This window comes from Daphnia magna, linkage group LG1 (genome assembly GCF_020631705.1).
Source record: "Daphnia magna isolate NIES linkage group LG1, ASM2063170v1.1, whole genome shotgun sequence".
In the NCBI taxonomy this organism is placed as follows: Eukaryota; Metazoa; Arthropoda; class Branchiopoda; order Diplostraca; family Daphniidae; genus Daphnia; species Daphnia magna.
In genome coordinates this window covers 13350973-13374999 of record NC_059182.1, presented here as the reverse complement: position 1 = coordinate 13374999, position 24027 = coordinate 13350973, and the positions used below count along the sequence as shown (strand labels likewise).

Here is a 24027-nt window from a genome sequence, read left to right as displayed (position 1 = left end):
CAGAAAGAAAGATGGCCACCACTATGATCGTTATTTGAGGACCTGCGCACCGATTTTGGTACCTGTTTTGTGAAAAATGGTACGGTTACCATTAAGAAAAGAATTTGATTAATTCATAATCTCATTAATTGAAATATACCTGGATATAAATTGCCAAATGCTCAAAAACAGACTGATTTACAAGTAACTAAATGCCAACATATGTTTAACGTGCTAAACATAATTTCCGTGTGGCAACCTATATATGTTGTATCAAGTATTGCACTCTCAGCTTTTTTCTTTCCCTTGCAAATAGCGTTCAATGCCATTTCGGTTCAATTCTAACTTACACTTTTCATATAGATAAAAACGATTATTTTTCTTTTGAAAACGTTTATATATCTCAAATTCGAAGCTGTTTACATGTTTTCATGGTGTAGTTGGTTATCACATCAGTCTAACACACTGAAGGTCTCCAGTTCGAACCTGGATGAAAACATTTATTTTTTTTTCTCATTTGAAATCGACCAGTTTTTTTCCCCACATTTTCCTTGCTAGATTTTACCTTATAATTACAGTGATGAATTCGATGGATGTGAAATGAGAATTTTCTGATTTAATGCTTAATATAATAGAAATAATAAAAAAACTCGTCATACCTGGGATCTGGCATCTCGCATTCTCGCATTACTGCATTATCATTTGCGTCATTTGCGAGTTTGCAACTGCGTTAACAATTATTCTCTTCTGCCATTGCCACTTGTCAGTGGCTTTAGGTTGTGCTCTTAGTTTTGTATGCTACTGCTGAATATTAAATTTATACATTACAAATAACTTACAACAGTTCGTCAATACTCGCTTCTAGGTACGAAAAGCCTTGGGACAGTTATTTTGTGTAGCTACGACACATCGTTCAACTACTTTTTTCTTACAGTGTATCCAGCCATGAGCTCTAATGTTTTTCGGAAAGTTACTCTATTGTTGAGTAAATGGCCACTGGATCTATCCAAGAAAGGACGGTAAATTGATCAATTACACAGCATAAGGGAAATCTTCTTGTGGCATCAATGTTTCTTTATGATTATAGTGATATCGGAGAACACTTAAGGCACAAAGTTGCTATCAATTTTCCTCAAGGTGAGACCTCTAAGGTTCATGTCCAAGAATGGTCAAACTTTGTGGAGCACCTTGGAAATATTGCAAACAATAAATCTTTAACAAACCATCCAAGAATCCTGAAATCATCTGCAACTGGTTTGAGTGTTGAAGAATGCAAAGAAATTGTATCAACAGACTTCCTATTCTATGTTCAACGACATGAATACCTAAAGTCTGTCAATCCTAATAAGGTAGATTAAAATGCATATTCACAGAAGATGTATAATTTTCAATTCATTCATGATTAGTCAACACAATAAAAATAAATGGCAATAAAATAAGTTAGTAATGCTGAAAGAAATTCTTGTGATGGAACCAGAACACTACATTCAAGTTGCAAGATTGACCAATATTATAAGGCTAACTAATGATTTGGGACAGTCACAGGTATTGCAGAATTGGTGTTACCCTTTTTTATGGATAAGTAGTAGAAAGTTTGTTCTATTTTAGCCTTTACAACAATTACGCTTTGCTACCCCTCACATAACCGCTAACACCTTCCGTCGTCAATAATAATGTTTAAATTTAAAGATCAGAGGGAATCGATTGGAATTCATTAAATAATGTTCATAAAAACTGAACTCCAAAACTGGTATGCTTTTATGCTATACCAACGTTTTTAATATCTCGTCTGTGGAACCAAGGGCTATGGTTTTCCTTTTGCTAAAACATTTTCAAGACAGCGGTTCATCGTAAACAAAAAAATACTTCTACCGACGATGGCGAAGCTAAGTATATACAGTTTTTTTTGTTTCTTTTTTTTTTTTAAATATTTTCTTTCATTAGATGCCACAAGGATATGAAGGTTTTGCATGAACTTTAGATTGGGCAACCTATTATGAGAGAAAACTTGGACTAAGTTGAAAGCTGCACGACCATAAAAAAAGAATCTTGTTTTCATGCGAAGCGCTCTAAGTACCCAAGTAAACGCAAACAGCTGACAGAGACAGTTTAGGAAGAAGCAACCGGGTTACCTTTCCGTTAATTATAGCCAAACGATCTCTAACTAGGTAACTAATTGGGCTGTTTACCCCGATTGAAACCTCACGGGGCACGAGGCCAAAATCAGACAAACCGTTGCGCTATCAATTCCACAATCCACAAAAATCAAAATAAAGAATTCGGGGTGGAGCATCTAGGTTTTTTCCTCTCACCCCGTTGGGTTTCAATCGGGGTGTGTAATCGTGGAGTTAACTCTGATTTCATCAAGCGATCGAGTATAATCGACTACAGCCGTAAAATCAGAGTGCGTGCCCGAATGTAAACTCCAATTATTGCTCTTTCTGCCACGTTTACTCTGATTTCTATTCAGATTCCTAACACCAAACTTTATTGTTCAAACCATGGTGGTTCAAACTACGCTTCTTCCCGCCCCGCTGCGTTGACGAAATAGACACCGAACATCTCCGCAGAGTCATAGAGGGATGGTTCGTTCATTGCGTCGACTTTGGCCATAAGGCTTGGTCGTCAGTTTTCGAGGGTTTTTTAAGCATTTATTTTTCAGTTTTTAACTGATACAATAGAGGCCAGCACAGTAGTTAAGGAAAAACGGTAAAAGAAAGGCTTAGGTAGCTGGAATTTAGCTTATGAACGTAACTTTAGCTTGGAATTGGAAATGTATGAAACAAAACCGTTGCAACATTTAAAGAATATCTTATGTTTTCACTCCTTTTTAAATATCTTGATATAACCTAGCCTAGGATTGACATGTAGTTTACTTAAAACACACTAGGTGCCATCACTATCGTTAAGGAGAATTTTGACGACCAAGCCTTATGGCCAAAGTCGACGCAGTGAACGAACAATCCCCTCTATGACTCTGATCTCCGATTGGGGTTTTTCCTGGTGGGGGAGGACCCTGATTAAGCCATTCGGAGCACAAACGGAGGATCACTTTGACAACCAGGGCGGGGCGGGGAAAAAAAATTGTGTCGGTTACGGTTGAAGGGTAAAAATCGGGTTAGTTGGGTAGAATGAGGTATTATCAGGGTTGTAATCGCGGCGAAACTCGATCGGTTCTGTTCTTGCATTGATCGATTGGATAAATATAATATATAATATGGATACATAACTATTAAATAGAAAATAAAGGCGATTCGAGCTTTCTTTTGATTAAAATTATTTTATTTCTTTGTTCTTGGAAACAAGGATTTAAAAAATAGAGCTACGGTACTCGGATTAACAGTCGATATTGTCAACAACTCAACATTGCCATACCCCTATGGCAACCGGTTTTACCAACATTTATTTTTTCTTTTTCCCAAAAAAAAAAAAAAATCTCTACTCTTTCGCCATCTAGCGGTCGATCTTGAACTCGGTTTCCCAAGTGATTTATTCCCTTTGTGTGACATTGCACTATTGCAGTTGCAGTCGAAGTCCTCGCGTTGCTGAGTCCCTCAAACAGCCTGCTGATTTCTGAGCACAACATCAATCTTAAGTGATTTCGTCGGCCGAAAGCGTCAGGTACAACACCTCTTACTCATCATTATTAATTATTATGTGTTAGCCTTACACCTTATTTTTACTTTAAGACGTTGAATTCTGAGCACAGCATCACCATGGCTCAAAATTATTTGGTCGGCCGAAAGCGTCAGGTACAACACTTATTAATCATTATTATGCGTTAGCCTTACATCTTATTTTTACCTTCAGACATTGAATTCACCATCTGATAAGGGTATGAAGGTGAATTCCATCACTGCTGTACTTAAACATTCTCTGTCAGTAGTTCCATGTCCAGACGGGACAGAACATCTATGGGATAGAATCATATGCTACGTTGGTAAGTGTTACGCAGTGTGCTTTCATTATAGTTAATACTAATAGCAGTCTCGTGTTTTATTCAGGACTTGGTTATTCAGTGAGAAGAATAACGTGAGCTGTACTTAAACATTCTCTGTCAGTAGTTCCATGTCCAGACGGGACAGAACATCTATGGGATAGAATCATATGCTACGTTGGTAAGTGTTACGCAGTGTGCTTTCATTACAGTTAATACTAATAGCAGTCTCGTGTTTTATTCAGGACTTGGTTATTCAGTGAGAAGAATAACATGAGAAGAATAACAACACACAACATTTCTCATTAGACTTGCAGGTGGGCATCATTTAAGAATGATATACCTTTTTTATACTTAAGAAAACCCCTTGAAAGTTCTTCTTCGCGTTCAGTTAGGGATGACGACTTCAAAGACAAAACATCTGGAACAGGTTGGAAAGAATTGCTTCTCGTTCCTTCCAACAACCGGCTTTTCGTAACAACTGTTTCTATCTCTCGTAAATGCAATGCTAACACATAACAAAAAGCAGACTCCATTTTAAAAAGTAAAACAACCAAGTTAACAATCTTCTTATTACCGTTCTTTCCCTTTTCATTAGGTTTCACCATGTTGAATTCAACTTGACCGACATCAGCAGTACTGCAGGAGCGACGCTTTCACTTTCAGAGCCTCAGGAACGCGAGGACTTCGACTGCAGTATCACACAAAGAGACAGTGTTGCCACGAAAAAAATCATGATCGGGATCGTTTACTGTTATATTAAAGTCTGTTGGAGACAATGTTGTCATAACATGCTTCAAAACTCTCCCTGTAACAATTTCCCCTCCACTTTCTTTAATGTAACTTTGCAATTCTTCTACACAAAGAGAAATACAGATGGGAAATAACAAATGTGACACAAGAAATCATTCGTTTGTAGAAATGAATCGGAATCTTTCCAATACCAAAAGTCAGCATCATTGCCTGCGAGCCTGCCAATGTTTTCCGTACTTGCCTTCAAATATAAAATTTGGTCATTGATGTACATCACAATTGAAAATATATCCAACCTATGTACATAATTTGTATTTCTTACTATGCATTGTGCTACTTTCATGTAGTTGAGGCCAACAGGTTGCACAGGTTACCCTAACCCCATTACTCTTGGAGTATATGTTATGCAGTAAACTTTTAATGCAAAGCACAGGTAGGACTGTAGGAGATTTAGTAGCTACTTTTTATTTTCGTTGCTTTCTGTCATTAGGCGATTTGCGCAGTTAATAGACCGGCCGAATAGCAGCTGGCGCTGGCCACACCGTCTCGGACGTGGTAAACCGTTTACGAGTACCGTGGCGTGTAGTATGCAAACGGGAATTTTAGAGGTACCCAAAAGAGTATTAATGACAAACTGTGATGTACTCTGTGAAACTTTACCTAGTGCGCCTGCGAATTCCAACGAGTACTAAGAGAAAATGTGTAAATATACGTAAACTTCAGCTTAATTCAAGGCAGGACCATATTACTTTACTATGAAAGTAATGTGCCAATTATGAATCAAACCACAAGACAGCAGCAATAAGAACTTTTAACGCATTTGAACAAAAATCATGTTCGGAAGATGCGATGCGTGATTGACTCGTTAAAACCGGTTTTTAAAAATTCATTCACAGGTTTTAAAAAACTTTGGTTCCTCCCGCTCATATTGCGACTTGCCAGTCACTACTTTGTTGTGTAAAATGGTTGAATTGGACCCTGGAATGAAAAAATACACCTATTCAATCAACAATTCTTTTTGAGATTCTCCTTTGCTGGTGCTTTTTGAAATAGATACAGTCAATCACGTCATGTTAATTGGAACAACTCCGTTTAATTTAATAAAGGCGACGCATGTGAATTCCTTTTCCGTGATTGTTTAGCTTTTAAGCGTTTTAAGAATTTGACTGTCGACAAAATGCTTTCATTGTATTTTAAGTATCATCGCAAATCTTTGGGTAGGTAGGCGCACACCTCTGGACAGAATATCTGCGTGCCCTATCATATGTATATCATCTATCGTGGAACGTAAATTTAAATGAGTCCCAAGTGCACGTTGCAATATGAGCGGGAGGAACCAAAGTTTTTTAAAACCTGTGAATGAATTTTTAAAAACCGGTTTTAACGAGTCAATCACGCATCGCATCTTCCGAACATGATTTTTGTTCAAATGCGTTAAAAGTTCTTATTATTACGATACAAAGGGAATAAATCACTTGGGAAACCGAGTTCAAGATCGACCGCTAGATGGCGAAAGAGTAGAGATTTTTTTTTTTTTTTGGGAAAAAGAAAAAATAAATGTTGGTAAAACCGGTTGCCATATACCCCAAACATATTTTAACCAATGAGTTGAGTTGGTCGCCAGTTTTCGAGGGTTTTATAAGCATTTTCAGTTTTTAACTGATACAGCAGAGGGCAGCACAGTAGTTAAGGAAGAACGCCAAAAGAAAGGCTTAGATAGCTGGAATTTAGCTTGGAAATCTAACTTTAGTTTGGGATCGGAAATGTATGAATCAAAACCGTTGCAAAATTTAAAGAATATCTTTGTTTTCACTTTTTAAAATATCTTGGTACAAGCTAGCTTAGGATTTACATGAAGTTCAGTCTAAATCTACTAGGTGCCCCTCTTCGTTAAGGAGTATTTTGACGACCAAGTCTTATGGCCAAAGTCGACGCAGTGAACGAACCATCCCCTCTATGAATCTGGTTTACTCATTTCAAATATTTCTTATTATTTTATTGAAGAGCGTATTTTTTTGTGGGAGTGAAATCAGTAGTTTCTAGTTTCCTCGAAATGTAGAATGGCACCTCATGGTCGTACCAACCATGTTAAATGTTACGCGCCAAAACCATTATTTATGAGTGATCAGAGATCAGACAGAGGAGACAGGAGAGACATCTGGGACAGAGTAATAGAATACTGGTGTAGCCACGGCCATGTTAACTCCCCCTCTCGGATTTTTTCCCAAAAGTTGTTGCCAATTTCGCGTATCGATTGTGAGAAAATGAGGCAAGATATCGATTTAAGTGTCCCATAACCGTAACGCCACCTATGAATTGAGTTTTAAGGGTTGTTATTGTTATAACAACCCATATGTTTATACATACATTTTTTCACACTAATTAATTAAGCCACTTTTTGTTTACTTTCTGAAGTACAGACGACGAAAATGAGCGAAAACATAGCGAAAGCGTAATACATCACAAGTTCACAACACAGCCGCTGTGGCGCTTTCGTTATGGGACAGAAAGACTTTCAGGCCAAAAAGGCAATGGGAGGGCCCGCCATAAGCGTGGCTACACCAGTATTCTATTACTCTGTCTGGGGGATGGCCATCTGGCTTTTCCTTTTTTTTTTCGACTAGAAGAGGCTTCGGTACATTCTTCCAAGTCGAGAAAATCTGCCGACTAACGTCAACGAAATTTTTACAGTTGCTTAGCGTGCAGTAGTAGTCTTGTGAGTTTTGTATCATTTCGTATAATTTGGTTGATATTGCTGGTAATTTAAAATGCCGGTTGAAAATCTGGAACATGAAGGACTTGCAAAGAACCCCAACCTAGAACTGGCGCAGTACAAATTCTACCTGACTCTTGATCAACACAAAAATGATTCCTCTGTGAAACAAAAGCTTATGGATGCAATTCGTTCGGACGGTAAAGTTTTTCTGGTTGTTAAAAATTCTTATTTTTTTTTCAATCTACAATTAATGAAGCAGATATGGCACCCTTTTATGAAGAAGTCTGCAAAGAGCTAAACTGGACTGTTGATGCTCCCCTCCTTAGTGGGATGAAAGAAAGAAATGAAACTAAACTCAAAGCTTTAGATGCTGCCATTGAAGATGCAGAGCAAAATCTTGGTGAAATGGAAGTTAGAGAATCTAATCTGAAGAAGGCTGAATTCCTTTGCCGAATAGGGAACAAGGATGCAGCACTATCTGCATTTCGCAAAACCTATGACAAAACAGTGTCTCTTGGTCATAGACTCGATATCATTTTTCATAATATCAGAATTGGGTTATTTTATGTGGATCATGACTTAGTGACCAGGAATATTGATCGTGCAAAGTCACTCATTGAAGAAGGAGGGGATTGGGACAGGCGCAATAGACTCAAAGTTTACCAAGGACTCTATTCAATGGTTATCCGGGACTTTAAAGCAGCTTCTGGTTTCTTTCTGGACACTGTTTCAACTTTCACTTCTTATGAACTAATGGAATATTCTACTTTTGTTCGCTACACGGTTTATATGGGGATGATTGCGCTACCCAGGAACCAGCTACGCGACAAGGTATATAGTATAGGTTTTTCTTGTTTATCACGTTCTGGGAGTTAATATTTTCAGAAACTTTCAGATTGTCAGAGGCTCTGAAATCTTGGAAGTATTGCACAGCCTTTCTGATGTCAAGGACTATCTGTTCTCTATGTACAACTGCCTCTACGCCGACTTTTTCGTCAATTTGGCCAAAGTGGAACAAGTTATGAGCGAAGACCGCTACCTTGCCTCGCATTACCGATTCTATGTTAGGGAAATGCGAATTCAAGGCTACACACAACTCCTCGAGTCATATCGCAGCCTTACATTAAATTACATGGCGCAAGCTTTTGGGGTTTCCGAAGAGTATATAGACAGGTAGTTCTTCACTTTCCGATTTTATTTCATTTTGGTAATTACTAATAATTTTATTTTAAATAAAAAGGGAACTTGCTCGCTTTATAGCTGCGGGTCGGCTGCACTGTCGTATCGACAAAGTGGGTGGCATCGTTGAAACCAATCGTCCCGATTCGAAAAACTACCAATACCAATCAACTATCAAACAAGGAGACGTTTTGTTGAACCGCGTTCAAAAACTTTCACGTGTTATTAATATTTGAAGCATATGATTTCCTTTGTCAAATTATTCTTATCTTTTTGTAATGAGTGGAAATGCAAATTCCAGCATCCAGTCCTTTTTCTCTCCTACTGTTAGTGAAGTAAAACCAGATGGGTCTATATTGAAACTGACAATGAAAGAACTAATCTTGTTGAGATACACTATTGTAGGGACTAACAATCATACTTTGTTTTTTTAAAGGAGTTTTCCTAAAATAAGACTCTAATATGCTTTCAAATTTATTTAGCGAAAATATCAAAACTGTACATGGATATATGGGTGGTATGTGCTCAATTTAATTTTAGCATACATTACTATTTCTTATTGCGATACACATTAAAATACTTCAGTTAAGATACTCAAGACTGTTAGAAGATAAATGTGTGCTTTGAATTGAGGAGACACATAGTTAAGGCAAACAATTGTTAACATCAATATCAACCTAATGGTAGTTCACAAAGCAAAGATATTTACTTTTTGAAAAAGTATGTGAGAAGAGACTAGCATCACTTTTTCTAGTGATCCAATAGAAATATGGCATAGGTAGTAGATTGAATGACATATCACCCACAGAAATTGCAAAGGACATGAAAACAAAAGGATTCAATGCTAAAATTTGATACAGTTTGAGAATACAAAATCAAGGTCAAACAGTACACCACTTAGAACTGATTTGTAAGCATTATTTGACAACCACAATTTATATGTTCCATCACCTGTTCTTTAAGACCACACACCTGCTGCCTCAATTTTACAACAACAGTGCCTAGTTCACTATTGTCATTCTTTAAGATTTTCACTTTGTCCTCCAACTTTGCAATTCTTTCTAGTTTCCTTCTGCGGCACTTAGATGCAGCAATTCTGTTTCTTTGCCTTTTTCTTTCCAATTTGATCCTTTCCTGGTCCTCCATATCTATTGGAGACATGGGAGGAGAGCTACTGAGAGATGTACCACATCGGGGCTCCTCCTTAACAGGAATCTGAGAGTAAAAAACTAAACTATTAAAATGAAGCTTCACCTGTAAGCAGCAAGAAGAACAATCATTGGTTAAAAAAAAGGTGTTCTAGCAAAACAAATCAACAGACTCCTTTCCATGACATAAGGTTTCATCTTTCTACAACTCATTGATTCAAATGGCAGGCCTGACCCACGCGGGCCAAATACGGGAAATAACACTAGATATGTAGCCGTTAATAGAACGTTGATATCTGGTGTTGTTATCGGTGTTTCACGAAAGAAAGGAGGGTAAGAAAAAAAAAAGTATCGTTTGATATCGTTGGCATGGTTACCTGATGCATAGTGGTGGGATAGGGAGACAAGGAGGTAGGCGGCCGGGTGGCGGCTGCACCGAAGGGCGCAGCCGTCTGGGCGTTGTTGGCGGTGCTGGAACCGGTTTCCAAAAGCGAATGATGGTTTGGTTGTTGCTGGCCAGTAGACAAGATCTGGACTTGCTGCTGCTGTTGGGCTCCAGCTTGGTGGAGCTCGGCTAAGGCATCATCGAATCCCCTCACGTACATCTCTTGGTCGCGAGTAACGGCGCGTGGGTTATTATTATTATTACCACCGCTGCTACTATTGGTATTACTGGTACTCGTTGGCGTAGGGTAGACAAAACCGCCGGGCGTTGGTGTGGCTGATAAGAGTCCATTTTGCTGCATAATCAACTTTTCCAGTTCAGGTGAAGGCAGTTTCAGCATATTCAGATCAGGAGACGATAGAAGCACGTCAAACCGCGGTTTCTTCAGACGTGGACTATTCAGATCCAATGTTAAACGTTTTCGAACTTCTTCTTTGCTGTTGCTAGATGGAACGTAGGAACGTCCGTCATCAAAGAATGCAGTATCCATTTTGTTGGCAATACCAAATGAAGCTATATTGACCTTGGAAGCCAGCTTTTATATTAAAAACAATACACAGGCAACCGATACAAGTCTATGATGAACTGGTAGTAACAGTTGTTTCGCTAACGTCTTGTTCTGTCACAAACTCCGCAACGAATGAGTCATTCTCTGCTAGTGGAATCGGATAGTAGGGCTAGTAGGGCACTAACAAATACAAAGAAAGTATTCCTGGAGATGACGGAAGTTTGTGCGGTACTGATTGGCTGACGTTGACGTCAGCGGGCGTGGTGTTTTGTCCTCGCGCACTACCTGAAACACGACCCGCTAGAAAGTGAGGCCCGGTAGTTCTTAGTAGTTTGAGAACTAACAATCTAACATACACCTTTACAACAAACCCCGAGTCTTGTCTCGTTTTGCTACATTTTTAAAAAATGTAAGTCGCCATCGCAGCAACGTAAATTCTTTTAAGCTGAACCTGGTGATTTCAATTGGCTTACATAAACATAGCTGTTAATTTTCTACTTTCACAATTAAAGTTTTGGCGCCAGGCTCCGCTAGTATACAGACAAGAAAGGGCCTTAAACTATTGGCAAAAAAAACTCATGAGCTAGACAGCGACAATCCGGGATCGCGTTGATGAACGAATCACGTTACGACCAAACTGTCTGCACTAAACTAACAGAATCCAAAATTTTACTTATTCCTATAAACTTTCTGAAGTTTTTTCGCCGAAACTTGCCTATATTTTATCTTCAATCATTATCAACAAATATCGACAGTCCGTCGATTATCAAACGATAACTAGGTCAGTTTGCGTTGATCAACCGTTAGGGGAGCAGACGTCGCAATCTGTTAGCTAAGTTTCAACATGTGTACGGTTTTCGTTCGTACTATACCACTTTCTCTAATCAGGCAATATTTAGCAAATTTCTTGTGTATATCAACGTGCCAATTTAAGTTGTAATAAAGCATCTCGAAAAATATCTTGGAAAAGTTTTCCATTACTTGAGAATCATGCCAAAAAAGGGCAGTAATTCCAAGCGAGGCAGCTTCGCGCACGCAAGTGCAGGATCAACTTCGTCGAAATCTGCAAATCATCAAGGTAAAACGTAAAGTTATTTTTATCTTGTTTCGTTTTTCTAATGCGTCTCATTATCCTTGCATAGTGAAGTCATCTGGAAGAGGTAAAGGTGAGCCACTGATTGTCTCGGATGAGGATTCTCAGCCTGATACAGTCAGTGTTGTAAGCTCAGTATCTGATAATCGGAGTGTTTTGGAGGAGGGTAAGTTCCTAATTGTCAAGAATACATAGTTTTTTATATTTTATATTTTCATATATTCATATATTTTTCATTAATTAAATGCTATGCTTTTTTTTAATTAGCTTGCTTATTTTCTATTTAGGAGGTGAAACTGATGAAAGAACACAAGTTGAAATCCTTGAAGACAAACTGAAAGAGTTTATTGATTTGACTACACAAAAGTCTTCACAGGGTCGTGTAAATTCCTTTAATGCTCTTTGTCAAGCCTTTAGTGCCAAATACATGCCTGATTTTGTGGCTGGTCGGCGCATGACGCTGTTGGATTGTGCGGAGAGGGGTATGAAAAAAGGGAAAGGAACAGAGCAGGAATCAGCTGCTAAACTTATGGCACTTCTGTGTCTTCAACTGGGTTCAGTTGCAGATAGTGAGTCAATCTACAGGGATCACAAAACTTACCTTCTCTCTCTCATGGCTGACAAAAGTGCCAGTCCGGCTGCTCGCGCTCAGGTAAAATCTTCAGAAATCTATGACCTAGGTTTTTCAATTGTTCAAAATGTTTGTGTGCGGGTCACATAGGTCTGTTCTACGTTTGGCCTTTGCGCATTCTTGGCTGATTGCGACCTCTCTGAAATAGTTCAAGTAATGATAGCCCTCGAGTGCATTTTTAGCGCAAGTCTTCGGGTTCCCGAAAATACGGTTACTTCACCCGATGTACTTCGTCTTCATTCAGCCGCACTTGGCGCCTGGTCTTTATTGCTAACTCTATTACCTCCGCGGCATATTTACGATCTGAGTCAAACGTAATTATCGAAGACATATCTTTCTGGAAGTTTCTGTTATTTTGATATTTTTCATTTATTAGTCATATTCGACGCCTAGTCCAGCTGCTCGATTCAACCGACGTTGATTTGCGTATTGGTGCCGGAGAAGCTATCGCTCTCATCTACGAGGGAGCTCGAGTATTTGATGAAGATTTTGGCTTTGACATATCTACCGAAGAAGAAACAGATGATCATGATGGCATTCAGCAAATGGATTCAGCTTCACGACATACGTCTGAGATGGATGAATTGTGTACCAAACTAAGACAGTTGGCTACAGATTCACATAAATATCGAGCAAAGAAAGATAGAAAGCAACAGCGCTCGAGTTTCAGAGACATATTGCATGCCATTGAGGTAACCTAGTACTGATTTAGCAAGCCTATACTGACAAAAAAAAATTATATTTAATTTTGAATAGGAAAATGAGGCACCTGATGTCCGCATCAAGTTTGGCAAAGAAACACTTGACATAGACTCATGGGGATGCAAACACCAGTACGATAGCTTCTGCCAGGTATGGTGACCTTCAAAATACTGTTTTATATCTTCCCAATTGATAACTAGTATTTTTGGTTACAGTTACTGGGGTCAGGAATGAATTTGCATTTGTCGCAAAATGAATTACTGCGGGAAATCTTCAATTTAGGAAATCCGCTGTTAGACAACGCCTCCAACGTCGTCAAGATAAAGAAATTGGAACGCCATCATATGAATATGGCGGCATTCAAAGCCCGTTCGCTTACCAGAGGAAAAAATCGGGACAAACGAACAGCCGTTTTTTAGAAACTAAATCGTTTACCGTCGTGGGTGTTGAGAGTATCAAACCGGTTTTGCCTGAGATATATGCCGTTTTTGTTCATTCTCATCATGGCACTGACATTTATTTTCAGTTATTTCTTGTTTGGAAAAATATCGTGTTTTTTTTTTCTTCTGACATTTTCCCCGACAGTGTTCGTCATGTTTCGGTGAAACTACGTCACGAATGGTATGTAAAGTCATGATGCGTAGGTCACATCTTTGCTCTTTGACCACATGATCTGTGTAATCGTTAATCGGGACGTTTTTAAAAATCTCGCTTGCAACACCAAATCCAGATAAAAAAGCTTTTTTTTAACAAAAACTTTTATGCGAGCACTGATACTTAAAATCGACTGGCAGGAATATATTGTTCTCAAACGCAAAACGAGTAAAAGTAGGCTATACGCTGTGACAATTATCATACTGTGGACGTTTAACGAACCTACGTTTAGTGGAAATACAAGAATTCTAAGACAAACTCGTAGACACAATTTTCTGCTGCAAGGAATAATCCCGTTACATAATGTCCTAGTACCAATAAGCATAAAAAAACAAAATCAATGCCAAGGTAAAGAATAGCACACCCAAAATGTATTTTGAGTTTAAGAGTATATTGCATGCATCATGGCTGTGAAATAGTGTGGAATGGATGTTCTGCAACACAAGATAACTACATTACCAGTAATCCATTTACCTCAATTAAAATTAAACAACCCCATATGTTAATTTGATAACTGATGTCTAGTTTGGTAACCAACCCTTAAGGGTTTTTTTTAATTGCCTTGATTAGTAGATGTATAAAATCTGTAGCCCACTGAAGCCACAACTGCTAGAGACATCGGAATGAGCCATGAAGCCCAAGATGCAGGCTTTGTTTCTTCATCCTTCTTAGCCCAATTTGATGGATTTTTTTCACTGACCTTCTTTGCCTCATTCTGAAATATTTCAAATTAAGAGTCTCTGTCAAGAAAAAGATATAATAGTTTTATTACCTCTGGCAAGCTTCCGATCAGGTATTCCTTTAGAAGCTCTCGGGCATCAGTGGAATGCCCTACATCTTCAAAAGGTTCTGTTGCATCCTTCCCAGCTTGCTCCATCAGAACTTCTTCACCTCCCGGATGCTGTTTTCATGCATGCAATTAGACTAGTAGTTTAACCATCGATCGTTTTCACACTTACTTCTTCAAGAAACTTGGTCACGTTATACACATGACCGTGGATGGTTATCCATACGCCTGTTTTAGAATCCTTGTGCTTTCCAACTTCTTCCAACGTAATAATTTCTCCAGCCATTTAAACGCTAAAATAAAACTAGTGTGCCAACAAAAGCGAACGTAACTAGGCAGGGGCTATAACGGAAATATTCGGGGAGAAGCTTGGACTCGAAACCCACCCGGTCTTGTAACAAACCTTTTTTAACAGCCGACGTAACAATCTTACCTATTAATAAAACGCCATCTAGCTTCTACTTGAAGCATAGATATCGTTCGAGCGGTTCAAGGTTGATTCGCTATCTAGCCCCCTATTGTCATGTTGCATCGTCATTCAATCTTCAAGCTTCAACTCCATTGACTGCTCGCCACTTTCTATTTCTTCAAGCACATTAAGCGATTCGCGGTGTTTCGCGAAGTTCTGAATAGTTAAAAGATTTTAAAAATGTAAATTTGGTTCTGTCTTTTGCTTCTGTGACTGTGCCATGGGCGGCGCAAGGCCCAGCCATTGTCAAGGAAAAACTGGGTACTTGGGTAGCGATAGCGTTCACCCGGAAGGTTGACGTGTATTAGAATGGGAAACGAGCTGCGAACCTAGTTTCTATGACTCTGATATCGTGTCAGTACGAAATATTGTTGCAATGCTGCAACTTTCAAGTGCCTGTCTGATTTAAGGATGATCGTCTGCTCTTGAGAGAAGTGACTCGACGTGAACAAGCCCCGTGGAGAGATTTGTACTTCAATTGTTTAAAGGCTATCGTGATCGTGGCTAACGCTGACCACCAGATCTTATCGTTTGACCAGGTTTGACCATGAAGTACACAAGGAGTAGTAGCGCCTGCAAAACAACTTGAGCTCCGCATGTTAAGCTCCGTAGATGGCGTTGCGGGTTGTCGGTCTAGAATTTAAAGGAAGGGAATAGCAGGAAGCAGACCAATTTTGAACTTCATCACCGAAAAAAAAAAAAGCAGACGAAATTCAAAATGACTACCTTCGTTTCCCCCGATGCAGATTGAATGTGTCAATCTGCATCATTAACATCAACTCACTTGTTGTTGACACCCCTGGAGATATTACCAAACTTTCGAAATGGTTGAAGCAGGCGCCCATAATATGTCGATTCAATTTCAGTGCTATCACTGTAAGGATGGTAACCTGTTATTAAGTTGGTCACGCCTATTTCCCCCCGGCAGCCGGGGGGCGCTAATGTCAAAATGTGCTATTTCCCCCCGGCCAGTAGGGGCGTTGGTGTTTAAATGGCTATTGCACACCTGAATCAGTGAACACAATCAGGTGGATACTACGAGAAAATACAGTACATTAGTTGTTACTTCAAGCAGAGTCAACACTGACCGCTGCTTCAAGTAAAAGAAAACGACCAGTAAAAAATAAAATTATGTAACGAGTAGCTTGCTTGCTTGTTATTTAATTTTATTTCACCTGATATTTTAATTTCGATAAAAAGCAGTACCCATAAGATAACAACTGTGAGTCAAATTTCTTTGTGTTTCTTAATAGTTAAAATACATTTGATTAGGATTTTAAGTAATACAGATTAGGTTTTAAATACACATTTAATTGGTCTGTCTGTGCAGCACAGGCTTCGCAAAGGGCACAGCACCCTTTTTGCTGCCGGGGGGAAATAGACAATTTTGACACTAGCGCCCACCGGCTGCCGGGGGGAAATAGAATTTACCTATTAAGTTACACCACCTGTTTCATTTGGCCATAGGATAGATAGACCAAAAGAGTGATACTCTTTAATGTTTGCAGTGTGTTTGTCACATTCAATGAATCCATATCTTCTCATGGTAAAAAAAAAAAAATCTTTTTATGTTAGAGTTTTCAAACATTTTAAGTAAGCACTTCTTTCACGTTTTCTACCTTTTTATGGCCCAGATATGAATGGCCCAGAATTGATGGACTGAATAATGTCAGATGGCCAAAAAAAACAAACACTGGAACCCTTCTGCATGACTTTGAACCACAAGATATTGATCTTTTTTACATTCGCCTTTTGGGTTGAACGGTAGAGTTTCACGGTTCACTGTTTTATCCGAAAATCGTATATCCACGAAATGTTGGCATCATTGGTCTATGGTAAACAAATGTTGATAGCAAACTTAAATTGAATCTCAGTGTTATGTAAGAAGAAAAAAAATTTTTTTTTAACATTTGGATTGCTGAATCAGCTTAGCCTATTCATATGCATCATGCAAGTTTCCTTGATGGCAGATCTTTCATTTGCATTTTTATTAGAATAATTTTAGAATTGCTTTAATCAAACGAAAGAAACCTTAGAGAAAGGAGCTCCCAAGAAAACTTGCAGTGGTTGGAATTTCTTGTCGTTTTTTTTATTTTTCAAAGTCTCATTTTGAAATGTTTATAATGTTTCTTCTCTAATATTACAGAACAGATATGCTGATGACTGAAATCAATTGGATCAGCTGAAAACATATGTTGAGACATCTATGCAACTTTGTACTTGGATATGTGTCATTCCACTGGTAGTGGCTAAAGAATCAAACTTGGAATCGCGTGTCTTCAACCAACTCACCTCATCTAGGCCTGACCAGTATCGGCCCGAAGAAAGTAGTCAACTAGTCACACGTCAGATAACAAATCCTGCTAAGTAAACCATATGATAAGGAAGTGAACATCAATCATTCGAACGTGAGTCTAATGGTCTAATGAAAAATAAGGATTCATTCGGTTACCGACTTGACCTGCACGAGGTTTATAAATTTTTCATTATTTAAAAACTGATTTCATATCTAATTCCCACTTATATTTCTACTTTTTTATTCTAAAGGATTTTAGCCATATCGGATATCGGAAAGGAACACCTTTACCGAAATGTTCTTCTAACGTAAATTATTGGATGTTCATTCTATGTCGGATTTAGATTTCATTTAGAAATCCTGGCAGAAGCTTTTCATTTATAAGACCATAGAAGTATTGCACACACTAATGTTTTAAGGTAAGTTCCATAAGCAAAAAAAAATGCTTTGTGCTGATTTTTTTTTTTTTTTTAGGTTAATAAACATAATAAATGGAAAAAGGGGTTTCAGAATGAGGCAGGAGTTTTTGTCAATGCTGAAGTTTGAAAACACGATAGGAAATACCCATGAAATGAAAAACATTCTCTCACGTTATGGTATTTGTCGTACATAAATTGAAGTGCATATCTGGGCTCCCTTCTTTTCTGTGGCCCCGTTTCCCCTTGACTCGTAATAAGCCCGTAGGGGGTCACGCCCCTACTGTACGGTATATATAAAAACAACATATATCGAGGTTTGGAGGGCTCTGGCCGGAAAGGGGACGTGGGGGTCCTCATGGTTCGATGAAATGCTTATGGAGGGCCATGTCGCTACCCACAAATCCGAATTAAAGGTTAATCGCTCCTGTAAAAATGTTCCAAATCTTCAGCTCTTCTTCCGGCTTCTCTTAGCCACGCACTGGGTAATCTCCCCGGTGAGTCAATTGAGGCAGTGTCTCCCCCTGCCTTGGTTGACAGCAACTTTTGAAATGGGTACTTAGCCTTTTAAAAGTTGCAAAATATTTCATTGCGTGGAGAATTGTCAATACAAATTTTGTTTTACATTCATTTTGAAAAACTTTTCTCTTATACTTTCTTTGTGTTCACATTATTTATGTGTCATAATTGTGACATTACACTTTTTTCTTTTAAGGATTGAACTTTTAACACTGCTGAGATGTCACTGGTGTTTAGTTTGTATGCTGAGAATTCTGGAGCACATATGAATTACCGCCGATGAAATTCCAATCCTGGAGTAGGTAGTTTGCTATTGTAGATACTTCAATTTCATACTTACGAGAGTCTTATTTGCCTGCAGGATGAATTTGTTTACAATCATTGTATTTATCGGTTTTTCAGATATATTGATATGCTTTCACAGATTTTAATTTAACTCTTTCGGGTATCGATCCCCAATCTTTCGGCGTGCATTGCCGATGCTCAACCGTTGAGCCATGAGTTACATTTCTTTTTGCACTAATATTAGAAGGCACTAAAAGATAATAAAGGCAATTTTCATTGGCTCGTAAAACTATATGTTAACCTGGATACCTAGAGTTCATGGATTATAGCTCTGTGGTAGAACGTTGTTTAACGGATCTAAACGTATCGGGTTCAACTCCCGGATGAGGGTCAATATAATATTTGTAAATGTGTTTATTAAATGGATTTAATGTAATCATGTTAACAGAAAATTATCTTGAATCACTCTACAAAATTTTTCTAAGTCCAAATTTGTGGTACTCTAATAACACGAAAATATAGACGAAAAGACTCTGTGACTCATGGCTCAGTGGTAGAGCATCGGCATGGTACGCCGAAGGTTAAGCGTTCAAATCCTAATGCGGATAGCTTTTAACCCTTTCATGGCAATAGGCAAATCTTGGGTAGGTCTACTACCCACGAAAGATGTGGCAATAGACAATTTTGGTCGTCATGCAATGACAACCTATCGTAACAATAGATTTTATCAAAGGTAAACTATCGAACAAGAGTTGTCAATAAAAAGTGGGTGAAACGGCGCTCTGTAAAATTTTCGATAAATACCATGAAAACTTCTTTTTTTACGAGGTAAAAAATAAGGATAAAGAGATGTTACTACTCTATATATTTTTCAACAACATTGTATTTATAATGACCAAAGTTGAGTGGTTCAAACCGCAAAAGGAAAATTGTAATGTACATACTTCATACAACGCGGTCGCCATGCCCAGTAATGTTGTTCTAAATGATCATGTAGTCTGAGCATTTTCATTCCTGTCGATCCTGTGATTATAGTTTACGAGTCGGCGCCCCACCAAATACCTGTTGAGCATACAGTCGAATGAACATTTGTTACTTCATGATCTATGCTAACGAATTATATACATATACGTATATACAGATTTTTTTTCTTCAGAAACGCGGAGTGTTCATAAATAGGACAAAGATTAAATATTTACTTGTCATTCTTTATATGCTCGTACAGTCGTTTAAACTGCTTCAATTGCCACACGGAGAACACCATCAAAAGGATCATGACGAGAAATGATGGGTATACTCTACGAGCAATAAGAGCTCTAAGTTGTCGGCTGGGAACTGTTTAAAAAATTCGTTTGCGCAAAAAAAAAACTTCAACCGTATAGGTCAGATTAAATTGCACTTTTCATGATAAAACTTACCAAAAAATGGAACAATTGAATGAGCTACGACGTATGGAAGTGCCAACGCCAAACCAAGAGTCACTATAGCGGGTATGGCAAGCTCGCATAGAACAAAGGTCAAATTCATTCTGCGAATTCCGTCTTGATACAACTAGCGAAACAGATATAATCAGTAATAGCCTTATATTTCTCGAATAAAGGCATACCTTTTCTAACGAATGCTTCAACCACCAGTCTGGCGACATCATTGTCAGCCCACAAACTATCTTCGTGTATAGGACTCCAAGACTCCAATCCTTCCCGGTTTTAACAAGAAAGAATTAGATAACAAGTAGGACAAATTATGTTTGAATACCACCTGTGACAGAGAAAAGATGGGCGATTGGTTGACGGCAACACGCAGTGGAACTACAACAACGAGATCTAATAGAAGTCCAAACATCAAGGGTATGACGCCCAGTAAAAGAGAAAACGCCACACTGCACTTAAGTACCTAAAAATTAAAGAGTTTCTGTATAAAGTTTTCTTCTTATAGGAAAACACTTTCAACTAACCAAAATGGTGTAGGACTTGACACGAACAAAAACATTTGACCATCCTCGAGGAACCAAATGAGAAAAAACGTGAATCCCACGGAGAACTAGCCAGCAGAAATATAAACCGGTGAATGCCGTGTATAATTCGTGGTGAGGTCCAGCTCCATAAAACGTTTCCATTAACAAGCGCCCAATCCAAACTTAAGAACAATAAGAAAAATTAATCCCAAACTTAGCAAAGTACAATAAAAATCAACTTAATACCAGGAAGTGTAAGAAATATTGTGCTTGCAACTGACAAGCTAATGCACATAAGGAGGAGGAGGAGGAGAATCCTGATAAAAAAAACAGAAGGTCGTAAATACGGTACGTAGCCAGCAGGACCCTCACGCTGTAGAAGGGCCTGGTGGGCGGCTCCTAGTCCTCCGTTACGAAACGGCACTCCTCCAAAACGAATATTTCCATCTTGTGGAAGGGCTGCAAAAGCAGGTTCCGCCGGAGCCACTGGTGCGTCAACTTGTTCATTATTAGGTTCATGGTTTGGATTATTATATTCTCCTTCTTCAACATTTTCACCGATTACCACTCCTTCATTATTATGATGGGCTTGGCCTCCTCCTGTCTATAAAAGAAATTGCCGAATAATATGTTTGTAATATTACACGACAAAATAAATTTGTTTAATTCAAAGCAAGTCACATAAATTACCTCGCTTGAGCTAGCTACATCTCCCAGTAAATAAGAGCGAAGACCCAACAACCACGAGACAGCTAGACACCACATCCTCAACCCATACAGTAACCATTGACGAGCATGGTTTTGTTCCAATAGGCAAGGCATGATCACTTGCAACAACAACAACTCCAAAGAATATTCTGAGACTTGGGTGTCGCTTCGGATAAAATTGGAAAAGAAATATTAGATTCGTCTGTAATGCAAAAGTGTTAAATTGAACTTACGTAGAATTAACGATATAGTAGGGCAAGAAACTTGGCATGCCTTGCTGTAGAAGTCGAATGGGAACCCAAAGCATCAAAAAGACAATAGTGCCAAAAATTACCAACGAAGCGGCAAATTGTCTAAGATGACGGACGATAGGCAGATGGATCATCTAAAAAAATGTCATAGCTAATAAGTCGTCTGTTCAAAAGCTTCAAGCTCTATAGATATATGAATATATGAATGTTACCTCCTGAACTGGGTTAAAATCAGGGTCATTCAAATTGCGGAGAAACCACAACACCCCAGGCCTTAAAACTTCACGTAGCAGCAATACAAAGGATGCAAAGTAAAATGCGCATAATATGCCCACTAACCAATGAAGAAACATCGAAGTCCCAGGAGCGTGACTAAAGTTGTGCAATCGGTCCTGAAGCGGAGGTAAAAGGAGAATTTATAACTAAAGTTCCATAATGCAACAGAAGAAAAACATAAAAAAATTACTTTAAATGTCGCATCAACAAGGGGCAGGCTGCATATATCAAGCCACCAACCACAGACTATAGGAAAGACGCCGATTTCGGCTACAGTCAGTAGTGAGACCTTTACGACAACATAACAGAGCCCCAGTATACGTTTTGGCCTGAAAGGTTAATTCTCTGGTAATTTAGGTATTCATTCTCTTTTTTAAAAATGTTTACTAGATTACCTTCGTAATCGAAGAAGAGAAGTGACGCCATGAAGAAGAACGAGAAAAAGACCAATGACCACATAGCCACAAAGAGTTGTTAATAGACCCTCGAAGTGGCAAGCCGAAACCCAATCTTTCATTTTGAAACCAACGATTGTAAAGTGTCCAATGTGATAGGGGCAAAATGCTGTAAACGAAGAAATAGTTTTAAAATTAATCAATTAATCAATTAAGTCACCAATCTATGGCCTGGCTTACCGAAAACAAGGATGAACAAAGTGTTAAGAGATGCAACCCAAAAGACGTGTTCCAGGAACACCAGCGAGCCATCCAGACCCAGAAGACGTTCCCAAGTCAATTCCTCTGCTCTATCCCATTCCATCAGGTTCCAGTTTACATCGTCTTGTGCTTGACCTTGGAGCTGCGCTTGCTGTGCAGCGTTATTCGGAGCTGGAATATTAGCCTCTCCTACGACATCTGCATCTACATCCGCTGGGCCATTATTCTGCAGACGAACTTCTGCGTCAAGTACAGGACCTTCGACCGGTTGATCCATTTCAACATGTTCCTGAACGAGAATGACGATGGCCGTTAAAAAAAAAATGTAAAAGGAAAATTTATTCTGACAAAGAAACCTCATTTTGGATATCTTGTTCTAACCAATCGGGTCCACCACCATGAAGAATCTGCTCGCGTAGCCATACTAGTCCAATGAAAGCGCATAAAGTGCAGAGCACCACAACACAACCATGCAAAATATCTGTTGCCACATGTTCTCTACCAGAAAAGAATGGTTAGGAGCAAACAAAATTGTAACATTTACTGATGACTCACGATGACAGCATATCCAATGGAAGAGTCAAAACAGAAGAGACAGAACCTGTGAAGAGACAGCGATAGATTCTGCAGGCTGTCAAAGGAACAATTCCTAGCCAAGCCATGGCAACAAGTGTGTAATGAAGCCAAAATCTAATGGCCCTAGCAAGGCTGGAAACCAGACCAGAAAGTATATCTTTAAGAGGCAGTCTTTTAGGCATGTCAGGAGAATAAACTGCAGAAACAATAGATAGATATAAAGTCATATGGCCACAGTTTAATACCATAATAAGAATCCAAAATACTTACTTGGAGTGAAAGAAAATCTGTGTGTGCACAGCTCACAATATTCTTTTCTAGAATACCGTAGCCATTGGACTAAACCTGTAACAAGAAATACAGAGTAGAGCCAGCACTTCTACATTAACACTATTAATTAAGCTAAACTTACATTCTTGGTGGATAAATTTTATACTACCAGTGCAAATACATGGATGAAACAGAGGTCTATCAAGTGTTCCCTCACAGCGACAAACACGACAGATATCTTGAAAGAATATGGAAAATATTGCTCAATCTCAAGATAGGTGTCCAAAAATTGGTCAGAGTAAAACTAACCTGATTGCAGAGATTCATCCATTTCTTCGGCTTAGAGCATCACAGTTCTAGGGTGAAAAATCCTCGACGCAAGTATAATACAATATTTCTATTCTATTTGTGTTCTTAAAACATTTGCCCTACTGATCTTATTTAGAAAGGAAGTTGAGACGCACGAAAAACGTATTACTCAGGTCAACAGCTGAGCGAAGACTGATGACAATTGCCATGAATTAAAATTTCCGGGATACTAATTTTCATCCTGGATAACATCACGATAAATCAACGCGTAATAAAAGGCAAAAAAATTAAAAATGTTCGTTAAGCTTGAAATTCCGTTTCCGTAAGTCAATTTTTTTTTTAATATTTGATAATTACAAAAACGAAACAATAACCTGGTGGCGGTGGCGCTTGTATCTTATTCCTGACGAGTGACGATATAGTAAATGCCGGCGGCAAGCATAGATTGGTTACAAGCAGGTTACAAGGGATGCGAATAAATCGTGACCAAAATTTCAGCGCCACCTAATG

General features: G+C 38.6%; 5 protein-coding genes, 2 long non-coding RNA genes and 1 other non-coding gene across 22 annotated transcripts; 4 read left to right on the top strand and 4 right to left on the bottom strand.

Annotated features, from left to right (window-relative positions):
* Positions 1-1378: 1378 nt before the first annotated feature.
* LOC123471337 lies at positions 1379-4807 on the top strand. 7 transcript variants are annotated; one of them, XR_006645835.1, is made up of 8 exons: positions 1379-1524; positions 1588-3600; positions 3669-3731; positions 3790-3919; positions 3984-4097; positions 4162-4233; positions 4308-4412; positions 4515-4807. It is a non-coding gene; the product is annotated as an uncharacterized LOC123471337 (long non-coding RNA). The 7 variants fall into 7 exon arrangements; XR_006645839.1 differs by having other exon boundaries at positions 1510-1524; positions 1669-3600; XR_006645836.1 differs by lacking the exon at positions 1379-1524 and having other exon boundaries at positions 1855-1869; positions 1924-3600.
* LOC123471351 lies at positions 4133-5145 on the bottom strand. 5 transcript variants are annotated; one of them, XR_006645845.1, is made up of 4 exons: positions 5131-5145; positions 4966-5058; positions 4494-4910; positions 4133-4424 (listed from the first exon to the last, which is right to left on the bottom strand). It is a non-coding gene; the product is annotated as an uncharacterized LOC123471351 (long non-coding RNA). The 5 variants fall into 5 exon arrangements; XR_006645846.1 differs by having other exon boundaries at positions 4974-5058; XR_006645842.1 differs by having other exon boundaries at positions 4992-5058.
* A 2145-nt stretch (positions 5146-7290) lies between these two features.
* Positions 7291-8871, top strand: LOC116916478 (26S proteasome non-ATPase regulatory subunit 6). The gene is made up of 4 exons (XM_032921731.2): positions 7291-7582; positions 7645-8216; positions 8281-8558; positions 8626-8871. The coding sequence occupies exons 1-4, from the start codon at positions 7438-7440 to the stop codon at positions 8798-8800; spliced, it is 1170 nt and encodes a 389-aa protein (XP_032777622.1). The 5' UTR covers positions 7291-7437; the 3' UTR covers positions 8801-8871.
* A 154-nt stretch (positions 8872-9025) lies between these two features.
* On the bottom strand, positions 9026-10873 carry LOC116916511 (transcription factor AP-1). The gene is made up of 2 exons (XM_032921772.2): positions 10090-10873; positions 9026-9779 (listed from the first exon to the last, which is right to left on the bottom strand). The coding sequence occupies exons 1-2, from the start codon at positions 10645-10647 to the stop codon at positions 9462-9464; spliced, it is 876 nt and encodes a 291-aa protein (XP_032777663.2). The 5' UTR covers positions 10648-10873; the 3' UTR covers positions 9026-9461.
* Positions 10874-11380: 507 nt separating this feature from the next.
* Positions 11381-14003, top strand: LOC116916468 (interferon-related developmental regulator 1). Its single transcript, XM_032921722.2, has 7 exons — positions 11381-11743; positions 11808-11924; positions 12046-12410; positions 12480-12703; positions 12766-13081; positions 13146-13241; positions 13307-14003. Exons 1-7 carry the CDS (start codon positions 11656-11658, stop codon positions 13508-13510), a joined length of 1410 nt encoding a protein of 469 aa, XP_032777613.1. The 5' UTR covers positions 11381-11655; the 3' UTR covers positions 13511-14003.
* A 91-nt stretch (positions 14004-14094) lies between these two features.
* LOC116916541 (cytochrome b5) lies at positions 14095-14981 on the bottom strand. The gene is made up of 3 exons (XM_032921800.2): positions 14705-14981; positions 14518-14646; positions 14095-14460 (listed from the first exon to the last, which is right to left on the bottom strand). The coding sequence occupies exons 1-3, from the start codon at positions 14816-14818 to the stop codon at positions 14299-14301; spliced, it is 405 nt and encodes a 134-aa protein (XP_032777691.2). The 5' UTR covers positions 14819-14981; the 3' UTR covers positions 14095-14298.
* Positions 14982-15970: 989 nt separating this feature from the next.
* LOC116919950 lies at positions 15971-17956 on the top strand. 3 transcript variants are annotated; one of them, XR_006645793.1, is made up of 6 exons: positions 15971-16223; positions 16332-16547; positions 16651-16836; positions 17148-17471; positions 17549-17716; positions 17772-17956. It is a non-coding gene; the product is annotated as an uncharacterized LOC116919950 (transcript). The 3 variants fall into 3 exon arrangements; XR_006645791.1 differs by having other exon boundaries at positions 15976-16223; positions 16636-16836; XR_006645792.1 differs by having other exon boundaries at positions 15991-16223; positions 16469-16547; positions 16636-16836.
* A 1426-nt stretch (positions 17957-19382) lies between these two features.
* LOC116916340 (E3 ubiquitin-protein ligase MARCHF6) lies at positions 19383-24015 on the bottom strand. Of its 3 annotated transcripts, XM_045172513.1 has the most exons (19): positions 23892-24015; positions 23518-23758; positions 23351-23446; positions 23209-23283; positions 22918-23134; positions 22719-22860; positions 22342-22651; positions 22102-22270; positions 21897-22035; positions 21643-21822; positions 21413-21564; positions 21162-21345; positions 20718-21075; positions 20472-20653; positions 20276-20410; positions 20124-20213; positions 19936-20068; positions 19717-19852; positions 19383-19588 (listed from the first exon to the last, which is right to left on the bottom strand). In XM_045172513.1, the coding sequence occupies exons 2-19, from the start codon at positions 23537-23539 to the stop codon at positions 19507-19509; spliced, it is 2802 nt and encodes a 933-aa protein (XP_045028448.1). In that variant the 5' UTR covers positions 23540-23758; positions 23892-24015; the 3' UTR covers positions 19383-19506. The 3 variants fall into 3 exon arrangements, with proteins under 3 accessions (XP_045028448.1, XP_032777459.2, XP_045028452.1); XM_032921568.2 differs by lacking the exon at positions 23892-24015 and having other exon boundaries at positions 23518-23874; XM_045172517.1 differs by lacking the exon at positions 23892-24015 and having other exon boundaries at positions 19383-19579; positions 23518-23871.
* Positions 24016-24027: the final 12 nt, after the last annotated feature.